We start from the raw sequence: 22,759 nt of genomic DNA, 5'->3' as shown, positions 1-22,759 counted from the left end.
ACTGGCCCCCACCACCAATACTGAAGTTGCAGCAGTGTCCTACCTGTACAGCTTCAGTAGTCTGAGCAGATGGCTGCAGTACATGCATCTGCTTCATGCCTAGGGGAAGTGGTACTCTCATCTCTTTGGTTTGGAGGGAGGGGAGGTTTGATTTTCCAACAATCAGGACATCATGTTTGCATCTGTTCTGACCAGCCTGTGTGGGTAAGTAGTCAAGAACTAGCACACTCTGCAGAGAGAGGCTGTGTCACTGTGCTCTATCCCAGCGGAGTGCTAGGGAAATTTGAGCAGAAGCAACAACCCCAGCAGTGAGATGGGACCCATGCAGCCACTAAGGAGCATATCCACATAGACCAAAGATTTTCTATTAATCACGCTCCAAAAGGCCATAATGTTACAAATTCAAACCCAGGAGCATCCTAGCCTAGCAGCAACCCCTCACCTTGCTAAGGGCTAATTCTGTGCTAAATCCGAGCAGTCAGTCACTGGAGCTGTGTGTGAAACACGCAGGCAGTCACAATAAGGAGAGGGTGGTACTGCCACCCTTAGAGAACTCCAGGGAAACCAAAACACAACTGGCTCAAATCCCCCCTTTCAAAAAAGTTTACTTTTGAGCAAAAGCCAAATCATGAGAATTTCAGCCCAAAGAAAGTAATTTTCCAGAAAGTGACAACAGGTTTACAAAAGGAGACGAACCCGAACCATAGCACCCACCATTAGCACCCATTATACATGCACCCTGCGTACCCTACACACACTCGACACTGTAGCGACTTGCACTCTAAATACAGAAAACAGCTAGACACGGATGTAGCCAGATTCTTCCAAACCCTTGATTTTTTTTGTACTATGCTTGAATAATTGAAGCCTAGTTTCTGTTCCAGTTAAAGGGGCCACACAGTTTTTAGAATATGTGCCATACTGCAGGCTATTTTTAGACAATCCACAAGGAAGGAAACCTCAGACAGCCATCATCAGCATGATCTAAAATGCAGCTTTGCAGCTGTTTGGCCAGTGCTGCATAAGCGACTCCACCCGCAGAGTGTCAATCTTGGACATAGAGAGAGGATCAACAGTACTCGCAAAGCGCTGCATTAGGCTTCAAAAGTCACAAAAACCTCTGATGAGGAGGCAGTGTTGGCTCTCACCAGACTAGCTCATTAGGCACGTCAGTGCTTCTAAGACTATAGGCCTGCACAGGGGAAGCAGGGAGAGTTGTGTTAGCTGAACTAGTGCAACAATTCCAGAGGGGTCTGTGTAGGCTTTTGGGCCTGCACTCTCCTGGCAATGACGCAGTCTGGGGGATTCGAGGAAGAGAAGGCAGGAGGGCAAGTAGGTGGCTGCACCACTATTTATTAGCATTTGTGCAAAGTCCCACGGATGTGCATGGCTCTTTACAGAGAGAGCAGACAGCCCCTACCCTGAGACGCTGCCAGACTAACTCCAGCAGGAAATGGATCCAAGCAGGATATGCCTGGCTCTGAGGGTGGAGGAATGTGCTCATGCAGGCTATGTCTACACTAGGAGCTAGGGGTGTGACTCCACTACTCACACACGTGCTCACGCTAGCTCAGCTATAAATCATGTAGCCACAGTAGCATGGAGAGTGGCAGCGGAGACATGGCTGAGCATCTCCTCACCAGTTCCAGGCGGACTTGTACCCAGCATGGCTCTGCCAATGAGAGCGAGCGCAAGTGAGAGTCGAGGAGCAGGGAATCACACCCCTCGCCTGTAGCACTGAGGCAGCTCCAAAGAACTGCAGCACGAGAGGGGAGTGAGATGTAACGATCTGGAGGAGGTGCAATGGCTGAACTGCTGTTTGGGGAAGCAGGTGGATTCCAGAGGTACATGAACAATTTTAAATGACATTTTCTATGAAACCTCAAAATACAAAGATTCCCCTCCTCCAGTTTTAACATTTCACCAGTCCTGGCTCTCGCCACAACGTACTACATTTTACAGATACATTCCAAGTGTCCTTGGCTTCATCTCTGTGTAACACGATGGACACAGGCCAAAATATTTTCAAGTGGGGGCTTTATATTTTGGGTGCCTCCGTTTTTGGAAGCCCCCAGCTTAACATCCTGGACCTCGCCCATGTAGTGCATTTTCTGTGAGGCTCAGAAACTGAAAAAAGATCAAGGTGGCTTAAACTGGGCACTCAAAAGCACAGGTACTTTTTAAAGTTTGTGGTCTCCATATTTCTGTGGTATCTGACCAATGAATGGCTCAGCTCACTGATCCTCCTTCCCCAGGTCTCCTTTCTATTAACTGTTCTGAACAGAATCAGCCCCATTCAAGTGTGGCACTAACGTGATCAGTCTATCAGATATACAAATATTGCAGGACCCATGGATTGCTGTCGTGGCTCACTCCACAGATGGGTAGATAGGATCTGAAGTAGATTGCCATGAAGCAGCTGGAGAACAGTTTTCTGCATCCCAAAATACCCAAGTGATGTGGGGGCTGGAACTGATATATTGATTCACTACTCCGAGAGAGTCCCTCTCCGCCAAACCAAATCTGATAGGTGCCACTTTACCTCAAGGGAAATGAAGCAACTAGGAAGTGAGAGGATGCCTAGCCATTTAGATCACTGTCAGGAAGGTGTGGATGGAGGACACTTACCAGAGGAGCTCAGCTGGCTGGCTTTGACGACGGGAATGTGTAACTCCAATTGGCCAGATCGCGTATCGGAGCCATCGCATGGCCCCTGATCTTCCGTTTGACCTGCAGGAGAGGAGGCAATCTCAGCCAAAACTTCTAGGTCCTTCAGAATAACCTAGAAAGAGGCACAGACAGCAGAGAGGTGAGCAATGACAATGCAGCATGGCGAGTCTGCAGAGGTGGCAGGAGACAAGAGGCTTCGAGTCTTTTCTTTTTGAAGTGATTGAAAGCAGCTGGGATCCAAAAGGCCAACCCTAACCCTACTGATACAGCCCAGGTAGAAGCGGGGAGGCCAGGACTCCTCTCAGTGACGTTCCTGGCATACACCTACCAAGGAGAAGGGCGGGACAGAGAAATGGAAGATCTATTGTGTGACTGCAAAAGGGCAGGTGACCATTAAACTTAGGCCAAACTTCTACAGTCAGCACGAACTAGACCAGGACTTGCTGCCCTCTGTTACGGAGTCTGGGGGTTCCAGCCCTGCACCCCTCTTCCTGGACCCCACAGTGACTTTTATCCAGACAGTAAAACAGAAGGTTTATTGGACAACAGGAACACAGGTTACAGCAGAGCTTGCAGGCACAGTCAGGACTCCTCCATCTATTCCTTCTGGGGGTTCAGGGTGCTCGGATCCCAGCTAGGATACCCTGAATTCCGCCCCACAGCCCCAAACCCAAACTGTCCTGCCTTTCCTCCCGCCGGCCGAATCCTTTGTTCCCTTCTCCTCCGCCCAGGTGCTCCCCCCTCCCGGGCTCGGGTTACAGGCTGAGCACCTGTCCCTCACCTAAAGACATCCCCTGCTTTCCCGTTCCCCACACAGACAGTCCCTACTCCATCACACCCTCCACCCAGAGTGTATCTGGTAAAAGCCAGTGGTTTAACTTCTCAGCTTCATTTGACGAGAAGGGAAAAGTTCAGGTAAAGGAGGTAACTGAATGAGGCATTTTCCCATCATGCAATCAATGCTGCAAACCAGCCTGGACAGCCAGCAAAGTTACCGGAGGGAAATCTGTGCTGGGGATTTCCAGGCACTCTGCAGCCAGCCACAGAGTTCTGCTATTCTTGAATGTAGTTTTCATCTAAACAGGAGCTAGCAGCCATTTGGTTTGCATGGAAAGTCTTTCAGGCACCAGCCAACGCAGTGCCACCTCACTGAGCAGAATGACAGCTTAGAGAGCTATGAATTGTGCCAATTAATCTCAATGGATCGACTCTGAAGACTGTTTAAAACGGCAACATTAATTCAGTGCTGATCAACTCGAAAGAAACTTCTAGCTAATGGGCTTATCTAGCATTGGCCACCTCACTTATCTGTAAAGGAGTTTACGGTGGATTGAGGTTGAATGCTTTAACAATGAACATAACAGCTTTATCCAACACTGGTCATTCTCTTCCCATCACCCGCTCTCCTCTCTACCCCACCACCGTGGTAATTTACAAGATGAGGAGGAAAATTATGCTTTTCTACAATTGTCCTGATGTCCCAACCAGTAATGATGGATCTTTCTCCACCCCTGGCTGTTTTATTGGTCACCCCCCTCTCTCTCACCATCCTCCTCCTTACTGGAGATTTGTGAAGCATGGAAACAACTAGACACACAGGCTGTAGCCTTTGGGGAGCCCCTGCGGCACCAACCAGCGCACAGGCACTGGGCAGAGGGATCCCACATACATCACCCAGAGTGTTGCCACCTCTTGCTATTTTATTGCAAGTCTGAGTATTTGGCATTTTACTTGTACATTTACAGCTCCTGGAGTCACGTGATTATTTGGGAATTTCAGCTTTTATTATTAATTATTAGTAGTAGTAGTATAATCCTTATGGCTGCAGAGAAGAGCTTGAAAGTGACCCAAAAAAGCTCCAAAGCCAGAAGGCAAATGAATACCCCAAATGTATTTTTTTTTTAATCATGAATTTCAAGTGACTTGTGATTTTTTAAGTCTTGGGGGTGGCAATCCTGCGTCTCAGAGTGCTTAGACAAACTCACAGGGCACTCAGGCAGCGGGCATCACCCCCATTTCACAGATGGGGAAAGTTCGGTGCCAAGACTCAGGCTCTAAGGCCAGAGGAGACCATCGTGATCATCTAGTCTGACCTCCTGCACACTGCAGGCCACAGAACCTCACCCACCCACTCCTGTAACAGACCCATAAACTGGCTGAGTTTTCGATGTCCTCAAATCATGATTTAAAGGCTTCAAGTTACAGAGAATCTCCCATTCACTCTAGTTCAAACCGGCAACTGAGACAAGCCCCATGCTACAGGAAAGGTGACACTTCCCACCCCAAGTTCTCTGCCAATCTGGCCCAGGGAGAAATTCCTTCCCAACCCCAAATCTGGCAATCAGTTAGACCCTGAGCATGTGGGCAAGACTCACCAGCCAGACACTTGGGAAAGTTACTACAGAGAATTCTCAGAGTCCTTCCCATCTAGTGCCCCATCTCCAGCTGTTGGAGATATCTGCTAACAGAAGTCATGGATGGGCCATACGCCGTTGTAGGCAACCTCAGCAACTTGCATGGAGAGTCAGGACACAAATCCAGCTCTTCTAGGCCATTCATTTCCCTTAGCCTCTAGGCCAATCTCCTGCACAACACAGCATTTCTCAGACAGGTTCTCAGGGCTGGTCTACACAGTAAAGCTAGTGTGCGGAAAGCCAGGGGGTGACTCTCCAGCTCATTAGCTTGCTGCACAGTAATGTCCCATGTAGACAAGCCCTCAGAGTCTCAGCCAGAGCCGCTCTGAGCAGATGCAGGAGACAAAACAAGCTGATTTGGGAAATGCAAATAGCAGCTCTCTCCTGATTACAGCTTCTGTTTCCTTCACAAAAGCCTAAGGAAAATAGGCAGATGAACAGGCACAGCCCTTCTCTCACTCACTGTAATTGGCGAACGCTACCAGAAGCAGCTCTGCTCACTAGCACTCTTGCGCACTGAAGTAGACAGCAGTCAACAAAACAAATCCTGGCTGAAACCATTCCCTCTTAGTGCTGGCCAGGGGCTGGGAAGGAGTAGGGGCCAGAAAACAGAGCACCCTCTGGGCTCAGATCTCACTGAACGGATGCAGCCCCTCCAACCAACTCCCATCCCTGCTGGGCCATGTGGATTTCCAGCTCAGCGGGAAACATGTTCAAGTGGCTCTGAGGGAGGGGAGAAACACACCTACATTTGGTTTAGCCTTCGCTGCTGTGAAGCTACAGAGAGAGCATATTAACCTACAGAGACCAAAGCTTGGGAAACTGGGAAAAACAAAAGGCTCCAACACACGAGAGGCCCCTGCGCACACAAACATGGTTAAGTAACTCCATGCAACTCCCGCCGGGGGAAATAAAGGACAACAACAATCTTAGCACTAGGAGCAATAACTGTGCACGGAAGGAGAGAAAAAGCAAGGCCCAACACAGCTGTGTGGTCACTACTACTTTGAATATAGGACAAAACCGTGGCAATGATAGAGCCAGGGCTGGGCTAGCACAGCACAGCCCTTTCAAGCCCCATTTTAAAACAATGTCCTTTTGGGGCTGAGATTTCTCATGTGTTGGCCCAAGTCCGGAACAATTTATTTGGGGGCGGCTGCAGGGCAGAAGGCAGGTCTCAAACCTAATCAGTCCTTTTGGAGTCATCCACATAGAAGTATATCCTCTGCACATTTTCACCTAGTTTCTCACTCTTTTGGAGACAGATCACTCCAGGCTTGTCTACACTACAACCTATGGCGGTATAACTTATGTCACTCAGGGATGTGACTAAGCTGCCCCCCAAGCAACATAAGCTACACTGACCTAAGAGCCTCTTGCGGAGGCAGTTTTATTAGGCTGACGGGAGAGCGCTTTCCTGTCGGCATAGGGCTTCTTCACCAGCTGTGCTACAGCTGTGCCACTGTAGTGCTCCTAGTGTAGACCAGCCCTCGGATACGGCTTTGTTTAAAAATAGGAAAGTGACTCAGCACGGGTGCATCCGGAATGAGGATCGTGAGAGCAAGAGCTGCCCTCTAGCTAGTGAAGACACGGTATCTGAAAATAGAAAAGTTACCAGAGTTTAAGAACGGTGCTCCAAAGTCATCCCAGGTCTGTTGGAAGCCAACAAAGTCTCCCATTGACTTGAGGGCCTGGTCTCAAAGCCCATAGTGCATGCCCATAAAGACCACCACCTTCCATGGGGAGTTAAACACAAAAGGTTCCAATGACCCATGGCGGCTGGGAGCTGCGGGATTCCCCGCTTCCTGTGGCAGCCGGGAGCTGTGGGGTACCCCCACTGCCTGTGCCAGCTTGGAGCTCTACGGGCTGCCAGAGGCAGTGGGGTACCCCGCAGCTCCCTTTCTGGGGGCGGCAGGGGATGCTGCAGCTCCCGACCGCTGCAGACTGAAGTCACAGAGGTTGCTGGATGTCACGGATTCCGCGACCTCTGCGACTAAATCATAGCCTTACATCTCAGCTCCTGAAAAGGAGCCGCAGCGATGCAGTGTTCCTGCATCTCAATGACAACCGCCTGCATTTGCTCTCTGAGCCTGCTCTTCCTGCATTGGCTCAGCATGCACTTTATGTACAGTACTGATGTTCTCCACTGTCGCTCACCCTGAGAGGAGTCCATCTGGGAGGGCAGGCTGAGGGGTGTTTTGTATGCAGCACACATCTTTCTGCAAACCGCCGCTGAAGCACTTGCTTTCTTTGTGTGAGCAAGAAAATGAAGCAGGAAGGTTATAGGAAAGCAATATCCTGCAGGAGCACAAATGCCTGCCATTGCCATGGCAACAGGCTGGGTGCCAGAGAGGCACATCAGCTGGGTCCCATCATTCCGGAGCTTGGCTGCCATTAAAACCTCCAGCACTTGCAATGAACAGGACTGGAGCCGTCAGTCTCTCCGGTGGGGGGTAAAGACTCTGGGCTCTTACATGTGGGGGTGGGAGAGACAGATCCAATGGCATTTCAGATGGAGGATTAATCACTCGGGGATCCACTCCTGATGGATGGAACAGTACAGCTGGGATAACCTTGCCCCCGCCTTTAGCAACAGAGCCCAGAGAGCACTGGCAGCTGTGATGCAAGCTCTCTCAGTGTGGCTTGGGGAATGAACAGGGATTAGCAGCTTTAGTCTACAAGGCCAGATGCTCCTAGGTCTGCACTGACTGTTGGGTGACTTTGGGCAAGTCATTTTGCCTCAGTTTCCCCATCTGTAAATTGGATGATGAATGCTTAGCCATATTTAAGATAGTGTTATAACCCAGGCTCAAAACTAGCAGAGGCCAACTGTACCTCCCAGTCAATTACCGAGCTCATTCTAGTAACAGGAAAAGCGATGAACATAACAAAAATCTGTGTCCTACAATCCCTGCAAAGAAATTCTGCCACTGCACAGCTCTTTGGCTACAGCCCCTGGCACCAGTGGCTCCAATGGTCACTCACTCAGACCTAGAGTCCCCTACTAGCAGAAGGGCTGAAACCATTTGAGAACATGGAGATCTGAAGCACCAAAGTGAAGAGATGGCATTTCACCTCCATTCAGAATGAAGTGCCCCCTCTCCCCCACCACACGCAGCTGACATGGCTGCTGAAGCAGAGATTTCCTTTGCCTCCCCTCCATTACGTGCGTTTCTCCCCACTTCTCACCACTAAAGAATCTGAGCAGCTCACACGCTTTAATGTACTCTACCCCGCCCCCCTGCAGGAGGCAGGGACAGCTGTTTCACAGAGGAATGGAAGTGGGCACAGAAAGGTTCAATGACCTGCAGAGGAACAGAAACCCAATCTGCCGATTGTCAGTACACTGCCCTTAGCCCAAGACCATCCTTCCTCTGTCCCTCCCATCTTGTGTGCTAGCCTATTCTCCATATAGCTGAACCAAGGGGCAACTGTTGCCACTTACAAACCTTCCCAGCCAAAAGAGTTTTCCTCTGCTGGGTTTCCTAGATTCCAGGAGGCGAGGCTATCTGGAGGCTGCTCTCTGCAGTAGGAACAAGTGGAGCTTAGCCTCAAAAAGGAGAACACGCCTCTTAGGAAATACGAATAGTAACCAGGTCAAAACGTTCAGAGGGCACCCCTTCCCTGAGAGTTACTGGTACCCCCAATTAGCCAGAGCCAGCAATGGTGGGGCTGGAGAAGAAAATTACCACTCCGCATGGCTGCAAAAGGGCCTGAGGGGGTGGGGACAGACAGAGGGAATTGTAAGAAGACAGGAAGATTGTAACAAACAACTAAGTGGTTTCCTTCCTTGTTGGGAGTACAGATTTCTCTCTACATTGCCCCCAAGCAATGGTTTTAAAGGCACAGAAACCAGGGATTTGTAGGTCTCTTCTGTTATCCAGATCTAGGTCAAGTTAATTTGTCTCTTATTCTGGTTGAACTGATCTGATACTAGCAACACTGGTTTCTGAGGAGGCTTTCAGGCAGTGTGCGGAGAAATCAGCCCCCACCCTTCATCTTCCTCTGCCAAGGCATCACCCATTGCTTAGAAGTAATGTACCATGACACGTGAGCCATTTCCTAGCAACTCAGCAGCGCATCCTGCTGCCACCCAGTAACCCTGCTCACGGGGGGAGCATACACTCTGGGGTGCAGCCCTGCTGCTCACACGCTGATTCGGGAAGGAGAATGGGAGGAGAGGAGAGTCAGCAGGACCACAGATGCTGAAAGCTAAGACACTTGATGGGTGCTGCCCCACTGCTGGTTGAGCACATCTCCCTTTGGCACCTGGAGGGAAGGTCTCCAGCTGCTGAGAGGATGGTTGGGGGAGGACAAAAAACCTCAATTCTTGTGACCCAGGAGCCTTCCCACAGTAAAAGCGCTGAGCAGATTCCCCAGAAGCCTGCAGCAGGCAGGTCCCTTTGGGGAGTGCAGCTTCTCATTAAAGGAGTTCTGCAGCCTTTGCCCTGGTGGCAAAGAGCTCGTCTCCTTCTGTAGACAGCATGTGAACATCAGAGGAGCATGTCTCTTCCATCAACCCTGGAAGTGCTTTCATCACCTTGGAACGAGAAGAGCCCCACGTCCCTCATTAAGGGGATTCTGAAGAGAGATCCCATTGCCATCTACAGCTCTGCTCTCCTCCCACTCACACAGCAACAAGTTCATTCTAGCATTTGCTCCGGTGACTGACTACACTGAGATCAGAAGTATGAGTGTTATTAAATGCACAGTATAAAGAAGCCAAAAGCATAAGAGAGGAGGGATCAAGATCATTTTGCCAGCACGTTTTGTATCCGCCTAAGTAACACACACAGATGTAGCCTGCGCCACACAATGTAGGTTCTGGAATGGCCTGGATTAGCCAGACCTCCCCATTACCCAAACAGCATTACAGTCCCACATATTAGCAGAGTCACAGGGTCCACCTCCTGCACGTCAGAGGCCACTGAACCCCAGCCAGTTACCCCTGCACTGAGCCCAATAACTTGGATTAGACCAAATTATTATAGCTGCCTGGAGACTAAGCTACAGTGTGTCACAGGCAGAGAATAGGAGGGACCAGGGTGCACCAATGCCCCTGCGATGGCAGGGAACGGATCTGGTGAGATACGATCAGATGAACTTGTACTCCAGTGGCACCTAGACACTAAAAGAGATGAGGGCCCCAATGTCCACACACATCGAGAGTCCCTGCCCCAAGGAACAGAGGCCTAGGTGACACAGTTTTTGTAACAGTGTAACTGTCTGTTTATGGTGATATGTATTTACCAGCATAGTTACTCCGGTACCACCCCAGAGTGGGCACAGTTCCACACAGCCTTAGAGTGCCCTACGCTGGTATAGCTCATTGCTGTACAAGAGGAGGAATACGCTAGACCAGTAAGGCATCTTCAGACTGAGGTCCTTTATTCCCCTCCTCATACAGGAATAAGGCACCTTTATACTGCGATAATGCATCCAGACTAGGGCCTGTGCGGCTCTAATGATACAGCTAGGTGGTACTACTCCTGCCCAGAGAAGCCTTACAGTCTAAACAGACAAGAAACCAAAGCTGGAAGAAAGGAAAGATCGTCATGCCCATTTTACAGATGGGAAACTGAGGTACAGAGAGAGGAGGGGTATATCTGCACAGTGATTAAACAACCACGGTTGGCCCAGGTCAGCTAACTTGGGCTCATGAGGCTGTAAAATTGCTAAGTAGATGCAAGTGGGGAGGGACCCAGAGCCTGGGCTCGAGCCTGAGCCCAAACTTCCACAGAGCAATTTTTAAGCCCTGAGAGCCTGAATCAGCACACCTGGGCCATGGCGGCCATGTTGCGAGTTGTTTTATTCCAGTGCAGACATACATGGCAGTGGGCAGGCCACTGATGGTAAGAAATCTATGCCAGAGGCAGGAGCTGGAGTCCCATTCCAATGCCTTAATCACGAGGCCTCGCTTCCTCACCGAAATTCCCTCGGCCAGCCAGCTTCCTCAACATCTGCAGGATGTTCAGACAACCGAGGAACAAAGCTTCTCTACATGCATGACACATGTATGGCACAGACACCCTGCACTGCAGGTAAGACAACAGGGCTAGTGGATAGGGCTTTAGTCAGCCAAGTTTTACTCTCGGCCCTGCCCACAACTCATACTTTGGGTATGTCTACACTACCCACCGGATCGGATCGGCGGGTAGTGATCCATCTATCGGGATCAATGTATCGTGTCTCGTCTGGACGCAATACATCGATCCCCGAACGACTCCGGAACTCCACCAGGGTGAGAGGCAGAAGTGGAGTTGACAGGGGAACGATGGCTGTCAATCCCGCACCACGAGGACGTGAAGTCAGTCAATCTAAGATACACAACTTCAGCTACGAGAAAAGCGTAGCTGAAGTTGCGTATCTTAGATCGATCCCCCCCACACCAGTGTAGACCAGGCCTTTGTCTACACAAAAGTTACACCAGTTTAGTTAAACCGATTTAACTAAACCAATACAAACCCGGGCATCACCACTCTTATTTCTGTTTAAGTTGATTAGGAAAAGGTTTAAGAAACTGAAATAAGCGGCTCTTAAACCAAATACCATCCATGCAGGAGTTTGCAGTGGTTTAACTAGAGCAGTTTACATTCACATCTGCAGCTCTCTGTGTAGACAAGCCCTCAGTGTGACCTTTAGCCTTGGTCTCAGTTTCTTCAGCTGTGACTGAGGGTTAAGGCCCATCTTTGTAGAGTGCTTTGAGATCCAGGGATGAGAAGTACTTTTCATGCATTATGTACCACAGCATTTACTGTGCATAGGATGCTACATAGGCAACTCACACGCATCCCTACCCCAAGGATTCCAACAACCTGGCAACCACAAGAGCAAAGCTCCAGTGGTTTGTGATGTCATCAGGACTAATGCGACTGTCAGAATTACCCTGTGTTTTATGCCTTTGAAAATCTGTAATAAAAGCACATTTTATCTGATGAGATGCCCCTCATTCCTCCTGCACATTTAAGATTTTTTTAAAAAAAAAACGTCAGCTATGAAGAACTGTCACTACTGGCTGATGGTCTGGGACATCAGAGGTCACCTCACCAGTCACCCCTTGAATGTAGCTCGGCAGAACAGCGCAATTGTCATTCAAACACTTGGACAGCTGCTAGGGTGTGAACTCTGCATTCACCCGAGTGAACAATCCTCCGTTTGCCGTGCTGGCCCCAGGATCGGAGACACACAGTGTGGGTGAGGTAACAGCTTTCACTGCAACAACTTCTGTTGGGGGAAGGAACAAGCTTTTGAGCTACCAGAGCTTCTCCTCAGGTTATCCATTCCTGGTGCCTCTCAGCACGTGCTCAGGAAATCCAACAACCCCCCACTGAGTCAGGACCCCATTGTGGCAGGCCCTGCATTATGCCAAATCCCCATTCAGATCGGGGCTCCCCACACCACTCAAACCCCATCCTGCTCAGTGGGAGCCCTGCCCAGAGCTGGGGATTGAGCAGAGCACACACTGAGTGGCACCAGGAATGGGTAACCTGAAGAAGCGCTGTGTGCAGTCAAAGACTGGTGCCTTCCACCACCAGAAGTTGGTCCAATAAGAGACATTCTCTCATCTGAATAATCCTTGACAACACGCCCAGGGAACCTCCTTTCCACTATACCTGGGGCTGGGACATGTGGGAAGATTAATGTTTTAGGATGAACTGGAGGAATGGAGCACTCCATAATTATTTCAGCTTTCAAACACCAGCACAAGTGCTCCAGGCCTCTGGTATTGTTCCACTGTGTAGGGTATATCCCAGAGCAAACAGAGCTCTGCTCTCTCATTCTTAATGAGGCAGGGGGGAGCAACAGATGTCCCTGAGCCAGCTCGGGTCAACATTGCTCAAAGAGGGGCCACAAGCCACTGACTAGGCTGTATAAAGATTATGCAAGGCTATTCAGTGATGAGCAATCCCTGGTTTAAGCCCTGCTCTGCTAAAGGAAAGGGGTCAGGGTCCCTGTAATGCTGCAGATTGCTGGGAAGTGGACTCCGCCGCTGAGTGCTACCCATGTGAAATTGCTGCTGCACAGTACTGCATTTTGTTAAAACTAGCACAAGGATGCCAAAGTGTTTCACAAGCTGCAGTGGTAGTCACCTGATAGGCACAAGAGTTGGAAAAAGACGCCCAAAGAGGCTCCGTCCTTGCACAGTTAACTATGAAAGGCCCTAAAGCCAGAAGAGATGAAAATCCTGCCCTCAGCATCGAACTACTTAAGGAACCCTAAGTGTGCCTGCAGGCACATTTCCTGAGGGCTAATGGAGCCACCTGCACAGCTGAGGAGGTTATTCAAGTCCCACAAGTATCCTCCAGAAAACAGAAGGGATCCGAACTACACAGGTAAGAGAGTCAGGAGGGTGAAGAGGGAATCTGAAGAACAATTAGCCAGCCATGTAAAGGCCATCAGAAGTAGGAAGGCTGTGAAAGAATCTTTAGACCCACTAGACCACCAGGGAGTAAATGGAGCAACTAAGGAGGATAAGGACAACGTGGTGAAGCCTGAAGCCAAGCAGAGGGCTTCGGGAAGGCACCCATCTTGCATCTGCTCTTGCCAGGCAATAAGAAGGACATGTCAATTGGACAGCATCCTGAGAGGAGATAAGAGAGCAAATGAAAAAATAAAGGCAAGGAGGGTCCAGTAGTTAGGATGCTAATCTAGAGCTCTGGAGACCTGGGTTCAATTCCCTGCTCTGCCACAGACTCCATGCGTCCTTGGGTGGGTCACTTAGCCCAGGTGCCTCAGTTTCCCTATCTCTAAAATGGGGATAACAACACTGTCTTGGCTCACCTGGAGGTTGGGATGATAAATAAATTGAAGGCTGTGAAGTACTCAGATACTACAGTAAGAAGAACCATGACTCCAGAGAGAGCAAATGCAACAAGTAACCAGGCTTCTCCCTGATGGATTAACACACTGCAAAGCCACTCAGAAAAGATGCCCTCAAAATGCAGCCGTTTTCCCCAAGCTCCAGGAAGAGAGAGCCTGCAGCGCAGTGCTGAGACTGCCCTCAGGAGGCTTGTTCTACACTAGCAGCACTTGGCACTGTAGCACCGCTATACTGGACACTATACTGGACACAGCTTATACTGGCAAAACCGCGTATTCCAGCGCACACATCCCATCCCATCCGAACAGCTGCAGCTTTGCTGGTGTAATTCCCTCTCCACTTGGGGCTTTTGCCAGCACAGCTGTGTCACTCCACGATTGCCCCTCTTCACGCTCCTGCCTCACACAGCTAGGTGGGCAAGGGTGGCTTGTGCAGACCTAAGCATCATGCTTGCAGCCTGTAACTATCTACTGGGCTCCAATTTCCCCAGGAGCCCCTGGGAAGCAGGCCTCAGTCCCTAGGACAAGCCCTGTCCTGAGAGAGGCAACTGCAGCATGTTAAGAGATGGTTCAGAGACTCTGTTCCCCTTTGCCACCTCACGCCAGACCCATCCTGTTCTCTTTTCAGCCTGCAGTGAACGAAAGGCTGTCAGAGCCTCACTGCACAGAACAAAGCCCTCCAAGGACCCCTAGTGGTGAGATGCCGGCCAGAGCTCCACTGCACTTGGCATGGGGTGGTTAGGAATCAGGGCACATACCGGTGTTGAGGGCAGTGGCTATTCATCCCACACGAAAGCTGGCTGCGCTGTGACTTGAATGCAGCCTCATTCTGTAACAGTGGGCAACGAGGTTTCTTCCCGACACATTCAGAGGTTTGGGGGATTTTTAATTTATTTTTCTTCTAAATGCAGGCCGGAGGGGTGGGAGGTGAGAAGAAACCAAGGGAAGGCAGCACAAGAGCCAAGAATGAGAGCCCCATTGCTGGCAAGCCCCCAAACCAAGGCAGTGTGAAAAGTAAACTTGCATTCCTTCCTCATCAGTGTTAAAAGAGAAACCCCCATCAATCTTCCCACGACAATTTCACTGTACCTCTTTTCAGACCCCCATCACAGGGAAGAAAGGGGAAGGCGACCTTTGCCCTCCAACTGAGACAATTTCACTGCTACCAAATTTCTGCTTCAGTTCAACCCTGATCCAAATTTCTTTCATAATGAAGAAGATGCAGGAGGGGAGGATGGGGGGGGCACAGGAGTGGGAAGTTTCTCCCCATCCCCGAAAGAATCGGTACACTTAAGCCCCCCTACCCAAAGAGCTGCACACAAGCGTGGCATGGATTCCCTAGCTGATCCTGTGTGCACAAATACCTGACTACACAACTGTGGTAGCTCTATGTGCAAAGTCTGATGCAGAAATGCACACAAAGTTTGCTCCCCTCAAACTCTCTGAAACTGAAGCCTGCTATACAGTGAGACAGCAAATAGGCAAGGAAAGGCATTAGGGCTGAAATGCATACAGCAGAGAGGCCATATCTGGGCAATAAAAAAATCTCAACATCAAGCAGCAATAGCCTTTAGCCCTTCAGGAGAGTGATGATGGTAGCTGGCCGAGGGCAAACTGATAGGACTGAAGCCATTTTGTAACATGACAGACCTGTCATCTCTCGGGATGGGTGCCCAGATCATTTGAGGCAGATTTTTAGAAACATGTGTAATTAGTGCACAGAAAGTTTCACACCTCATCTGATGCCAGATGGTGCACAGAGCGCCACAGAGGCTGGGTACGAATGCACTGCTACCACCAGCACTAGGGCCCATTGATGTCTCGGTTCTACACCAGTACAGAGATCTGAACTGTAGGGTGGCCTGGAGGGGTCAGACCTTGCCCGCCCTGCACTGCTGTGCAGGAGACATGATGCCTGCAGTGTCACATGAATAAGCAACATGTCAATCAGCATAAGTAACCTCTTGGGAGCAGAGGGACAAGACAGCAAGATCTGCTAGAAGCCACTTTGGCTTCCCATCTGCAAACACCTGCCTTTCTCCCAGATCCCTCCTCCTGATACAGGGGCAGCATGTGACCAGTCACAAGATGGAGACTGCCACAGAGCACAGGACAACTGGGACTGAGCCAAGGCTGCTTCCATCGTAGGACGGTCAGTGAAATCATGTGCTGGGCTAGGCAGCAGGCACTATAAAAACCAGCAGCACAAAGATGGGTCTGGGGTGGGACAGCAAGAAGCTGGAAGGCTGGAGCACCAGCTACTGACAGTACTTGACCCTTCTGCTCTGCCCAGCCTGGGGTCTCAGGGCTGCTTAGACAAGCCAGTGAATTCACACTTGTTATAGGCAAGTCACATCCTCAGTGTACATGTGGAGAAACTGCCCCACCTTTCTGTGCCTCAAAGCACCAAGCCAGTGGCAAAGGAACAGAACGAGGGATGCCGGAGTCCGAATGCCATGCTTTAACCAGCAGACCCTGCCTTGTCTCCAAAACACAAGGACACCATGACTAGGTAATGACAGCAAAGGGCACCATTTGCAACCCCCGCAGGCTGCAGCAGCTCATTTTAAGACATGCCATGATCAACATCTGCTGAAATCTCCCATGTCACAGGCTGAAGTAACATCCCCAGAAGTTTAAAGCATATACCCGGCTTCTGGGCGGGGTGGGGGAAGGATGCCAGGCTGCCTTGTTCAAATAACTGCAGCCCTACTGGCACAGCTGGCAGCTTCCTGGTCATGTCTTCCACCTGGGCCGCCACTCTGTATCGCTAGAGGCTCATGCACAGTTTTCCTGGCAGTGCCCTTGCTTTGTCCTTCAGTCTCAGCGAGTGAGGGGTCTTGGGAAAGGGCATCCCCACACCTGCCTCCATCAGGGATCCCATACGGAAGTGCTGCTTGCAGGCGTGTCAAATTGGATTGCAATCATCTTCCAGGATCCAACTTACATCTGATTGAATGAATTTCTTTGCTATTTTTAAGGGCGGCTGGGGGTGGCGGTGAATGCAAAGCTGGCCTCCCTGCCTCCTTGAAAGCAAATATCCCCCCAAAATCAGTCCCTAATGAGCTCAATACTCCCAGGAAGTTTTGTCACCAAATACAATTACAACAAAAGTCACACACACACACACACACACACACACGTGTCCCTTCCTCGCCTTGCTGGTAAACACCACACCGTTCAGTTTAGAATGCCAAGCTGTCAGCATTCAGCCCCAGGCCTGGAGGAAGCTACTGTACAGAGCTGACCGGAGCCAAGAGCAGATGAGACCTGTAACAGCTGTGCATCTCGCTCCCGCAGAACTTGCGTCGATTTCCCTCTCGCCAGATAAGGTGTTATCACACTTAAAAAGCCAGGCATTTACATACAGGCTGTCTATACAAATGAGAAATTAACAAGCCCCACATGCTAGCTTCACTGATCAGTCACTTGCTACTGCAGCCCATGGACACCCCGCCAACCCACCCCCAGAAAGAGCCTTGGGGCAGGCATTCTGTTTGGCAGACGTGCTTGTGAAGCACCTAGTGCACTTCGGGTGCTCTGTAAGCAATACAGCTGAATGTGAGGCCTGAGGCTAGAACAAAGGAGTAAGGAAGTGAATCTCAGGTCATGTTAAGTTCCCTGTACTCTCCTTTTGGTGCGCCCTTTATTTTATGCTCTTTGCTTCACATGGGGTCCCATATTTTGGCCATGGCAAGTTGAAAGCTTAAAGCTGCAGCACAACGGGTCTAAAACCAACAGAGCAAATCTAAAAAGCATCCTGAACAAAGAGCCATTCACTTTTGCGAAAGTTTTTGTTTAGCGTCATTGTGTTTGCAATCCGTGCCGCACTGGGAGAAGTTCTCTGGGCTTTAGAGCGACCAGGCAGTGCACCAAGATTTGTACCGCTGCAGGGCTGCAGAGACGCATGCAAGGAGGGTGGCTGGTGGTGGGCAGCTTAGCAGCACAGGGGAGCGGGGTCAGGGTTAGGGTGAGTGGGCAGGGGAAACGAGGTGACAAACTTTAGCAAAATGGAGAATTCTCCATGACTCATCAGGGATTCCCCTCCCCTCAGGTTTAACATTTAACATTAACAGCATAACATATTTAACACAAAGCCACCACCCTTTTCACAGCTGGCTGAAAGTTATATGGCAAGTCCTCAGGTTTATTTTTTCCTCCCCAGATGTGAATATTGGAAATCTGGGGTAATGTTAAATCAACCATACCACCCACGCAAATAACGGACTACCAACTGACTTGTCAAAAGTAACTGTGTTCTCTCCCTGGAGCCTCCAAAGGCCTCTCTCCTTCTGAACGGTTGGCTGCTTCATGAGAAAGGATGGATATTCTCTGGAAATTCATGCCCACATTGGAGGGGATTTCTGAAGGAGCCATTCAGAGTGACTAACAGTCCATCTACTGACTTGGCACTTCAGTTAATAGCAGGCACCACTGACCCAAAAGGTAGGTACTGCCTGAGATACCTGTATCTTCTCCTTGCTCTTCACTGGAAGAGAACTGGAGCCAGTTCGTCCTCATGCCACACTGGGATCATTCACTTTGTGATCTCTCCTCTGTTCTGATGCCCACTCAATTGGCTTGCCTTAGGCTGATGAATTTTAAAAGAACCATTTAGCACAAAGTAATTCTCATGTTCCAAGTGATCGAAGCACTAGCCCTCAAAGCAGCTGAGGGAGGAGGTGGGCACCATCCCTATTTTATGGCTGGGGAATCTGTAGCGATTGGTGTAAAAATGTGCCTTTGTTCACACAAGGATTGGCTATAGCTCTGAATACACAGGGAGAAGATCTGAACAAGAAGTGCAGTCTTTACAAAGTCATTTTAACCACGTTACACAGCTTCCTTTGTAGGCAATAGGACTAACCTGCTTGCTTGCAGATACATATATAGATATATTAATTTTAGTTTATTGTAATAGGTTTATAGATTTATTTTAAACTAAGTTCGGCTGTAATGCAAGAGACCTACAGCCATACCCTGTATGTTAAGCTAAGGCAAAGTTAGCATATCTAGATTAAGACCTTTTACTCAGAAAGCAAAGTTGACCTATATCGTGTTGCCTAAATAGAGGAGTACCTACAACTGCGTCCATGATCTTTTACCTGGACCAATAGACAGTGAAGAATGGCATGGGGGTTTTCAATGCTGTACCCACAGACTTAACAAGTACACCACCAGAGACTGATGTGCGTACATACCTGTCACCAACACGCATACATACATACTAGCCTATGGGGTACGTGCAGCCTAACATCTGTGGGTGAGAAATGAAATTTGGGCATAAGAGGAAGGATCTCCAGCATTTGCCCTATAAAAGAGGTGACCCACCTCAATAGCGTATCTCCATTTCTCACTTTACGCCATCTCCATTCTCACTTACTTCCTCCACTCTATCTATCCTAGCTATCTATGACGACTGCTACTATTAGTAGGCTGTACTTGTTCTTCTTAAACTTCAAGTTTCAAATGAATAGACTAAGCTTGGTTTCCCTAAGCTTTATTCTTAATTTATTACGTTGTGATTTAAGTTAGTCAAGTAAACCCTGGTCAGCTCTGATAGCTCTTAGTATTTTCTAAGCACTGCATCCCTCACTCAAGAATTGAGAAACCTGAACTGCAAGGCTGGTTCTGTCTCTCTTACCACCAGGTTATTGAGGAAGGGTGCGAGTATGTTAACCAAAGCTTTGTTGCATATAATACTATATCATCATGTTTATCTTTTGAATAGCAGTAATGCAACTGTAACTTTGTAACTCTGGGTATTTTACCATTTACTTACTATTATTAATTTTAATAAAAAGTCTTTAAGGCTCCATCTGTCTCAGTGTCAGCTTCCTATCATACTCCCTGGGGGTCCTTGGTAAATTCTGTGGAGACTGATTCAGGACAAGAGCTTTTATCTTCTGATCAAACAGATTGGCAAGCCTAAGACCCATACTAATTAATATTAATAATTATTATTAAAATCAAATACAAATATATTAAATCTCAATATTATCCAAATTAATATCACCACTACACCCTAAATCAGGCTACATCTTTTGAAGTCTCTTTGCTTCTAATAGCAGTAAAACGAAGTGGAAATAAAAAATAGTCTCTGTTGGAAGGGTGAGCATCTGAGACTGGGTGGGAATCAAAATTCTTGTTCTGTGGCCTTGGGTAAGTCAGTGTGACACCTGATTCTATCCAGACTCGCATCTCAAACATACTAACTCATTCAAGCTCCAGATTTCAGAGCCTTCGTTGCTAGTGATGATGCACTAGGCAGAGAGAACATTTCCCAGCCAGACTCCCGTCCCACAGAGATGATGCAATGCTCTTAGTTATGTGGCAAGAAAAAAATAGATATTTACATATAAAGTGAGCAGAAGTCATTGAAGGAAACAAGAAACTCAGCAATGCCATTTTCACAGATTTGTTTTTTCAGACTATCCCTGAACTTTAAGTTTGCCATGTTCACCTGAACAGATCATTTAAGATTTTTCTTGGGGGGGTGGGGGGAGGAGGAAAGGGGAGAGTATTTAAACTCGTGAGCAAGGAAAAAATGGTTACCTACCTCATGCAGCTGTTTTTCAAGATGTGCTGCTCATGTCCATTCCATGTCAGGTGCGTGCGTGCTGCGTGCACAATCAGAAATCTTCCCCCTAGTGGTATCCATAGGCCTGGCTCTGGTGCCCGTTAGAGCCCTGCACTCATGCACCGGTATTTTAGGCAGCGCTGGCCCTGTGCCCTCTCAGTTCCTTCTTGCCATCAACTCCGACATCAGGGAAGGAGGATGGGTCAGGAATGGATAAGGGCAACATCTCGAAGAACAGCAGTTACAAGAAGCAGGTAACCGTTTTTTCTTATGTCGATTCCATGTTTGGTGACTCACAAGCAGTATCCCCGGCGGTGCGCTCAGAGTTAACTGTCATGGGTGCCTGGAGAGAATATGAGCCCGGCATGGGAGGGCACCCCCAAGAAGTCCAATACACCCATTGATGATGTGGCCATTGAGTGGGTGGCTAGGGAGCCAATGTCGGGCCTGTCGCAGGCTTCAACCCGTAAGACCAGTGCCGGCAATGCCTCAGAGGTGGGAGGGCTCACTCTCAGACCCCCCAAGGAGGACTCCTCCCTAGGAGACCAGGTTGAAGCAGAAGCAATCACGTGCTGAGAGCTGTGGCTGGCTGGGGAGCGGCACCACAAGGTCGGTGACTGGTGTCTCAGTGCCAGAGACATACTTCACGGTGCTTGGAGGGCAGAAACTGTGAGTGACGACATGGTGATGGGGAGTGCTGGGCTGAGGATCAGTGCCATGTCAGAGGTGCAGCTAGCGGTCTTGCTGCGGGTTTCTCTTTAGAGAACCACCTTTGAGGAGTCTTCTGAGGATGGGCCTGGGTATCGAGACGTGGGTGGCACAGGGAGGGACATCAAGTCTCTTGAAACCCAAAAGTCCTCTGGTGTTGAAAGGGCCAGGAAATGTTGTGGGTCCCAACCACTCCTGGGAGTTGGTGGCAGTTCCCAATTTGATCTCGGTACCCTAGGCGAACTGACCACTGCCAGACGCAGCTCTAGGGAAGATGAGTGGCCCTGCATAGGTCTCGGCTCCTGCGGGGACTCCCAGGTAGCCATGCGTGGTGCCATGGAATGACCTCCGTCAGACCGCGACTTCTTATGCCTCCTCTTAGGCACAGGAGAAGGGGAGCGGCGCCAGGAAGGTCCCAGTGTCAGTGGAGCAGTTTGCACAGATACCAAAGGGCTCAGTGCCAAGTCGGAGCAGCAGAGTTCCAACATGGGGACCGGGGCAGCCTCCATCAACAGGGCTTTCAGCCAGCTGTCCCTCAAAGAGTCCAAGCAACATGAACTACTATGGGACTCACAAAAGCAAGGTACATTCCAACCACCATCACTGGTGGAAAGGAGGAACTGACAGGGCACAGGGCCAGCAGGGCCCAGTATACTGGCACATAGAATAATAGGGGGCCACTTAGGGATCTGGGGCAAAATCAGTACTTGGTCCTGCTACTGAAGGCAGGGGGCTGGACTCGATGACCCTTTGGGGTCCCTTCCAGTTCTAGGAGATAAATTTAAATAAATGATTGGAGATATACTTATTTATTTATTTAGAATATCAGGGTTGGAAGGGACCTCTGGAGATCATCTAGTCCCACACCCTGCTCAAAGCAAGACCAATCCCCAGACAGGATTTTTACCCTAGTGCCCAAATGGCCCCCTCAAGGATTGAACTCAGAACCATGGGTTTAGCAGGCCAATGCTCAAACCACTGAGCTATCCCTCCTATCCCATGAGCACGGGATTCCAGAGCCAGCCCCACAGATACCACTAGGATAAATATTTCCGAAGACAGTGAACATGGGCGCACACTCCCCTAACATGGAATGAACATGAGCAAGCACTCGAAGAAGAATGTAACTTTAACTCCTGTGAGGTTTTCCAGCTGAAGAAGTGGGGTTTTTTTACCCATGAAAGCTTATGCCCAAATAAATCAGTTAGTCTTTAAGGTGCCACCGGAGTCCTCGCTGTCTTTGCAAAATTTTTTAAGTGAAAAGATACAGCATATGCAGCGTCAGGCATGAAGCTACTTGTTCGGGTGAATTAGGAAATGGTATTACAATGGGAGTTCGAAAGCTTTAATCATTTTTGAAGAACAGGTTTCCAAGACACCATTAAAGAAGTCAATAGTATATTTAAACTGAAGCATTATAAAGATCAAATGTACATTTTCCTTGGCTTTAAACCATTTGTTTTTTGTGGTGTTCCTCAGCTTGACAATGAAACTCGCCTGTTTCACCACTTACAGAGTTTCACTGTCAGGTTTTCATGCCCTAGCATAATGCTGCAACGTTTGCACT

At 49.1% G+C, this 22,759-nt stretch overlaps 1 protein-coding gene across 6 annotated transcripts in view; it reads right to left on the bottom strand.

Annotated features, from left to right (window-relative positions):
- Nucleotides 1-22,759, bottom strand: part of VAC14 (VAC14 component of PIKFYVE complex) — a 214,505-nt gene that overhangs the window by 133,850 nt on the left and 57,896 nt on the right. For all 6 annotated transcript variants that reach the window (XR_004375754.2, XM_075073743.1, XM_032795394.2 and 3 more), the window contains one exon: nt 2,629-2,782. Coding sequence is in view for 5 of the 6 variants with exons in the window: in XM_075073743.1 (XP_074929844.1) it covers nt 2,629-2,782 (154 nt within the window). In the remaining variant the exon portion in view is untranslated. The remainder of the gene's footprint in view (nt 1-2,628; nt 2,783-22,759) is intronic.

This window comes from Chelonoidis abingdonii, chromosome 19 (assembly GCF_003597395.2).
Source record: "Chelonoidis abingdonii isolate Lonesome George chromosome 19, CheloAbing_2.0, whole genome shotgun sequence".
In the NCBI taxonomy this organism is placed as follows: Eukaryota; Metazoa; Chordata; order Testudines; family Testudinidae; genus Chelonoidis; species Chelonoidis abingdonii.
The sequence above is the reverse complement of the archived record's forward strand: the minus strand, read 5'-3'. Positions and strand labels throughout refer to the sequence as shown.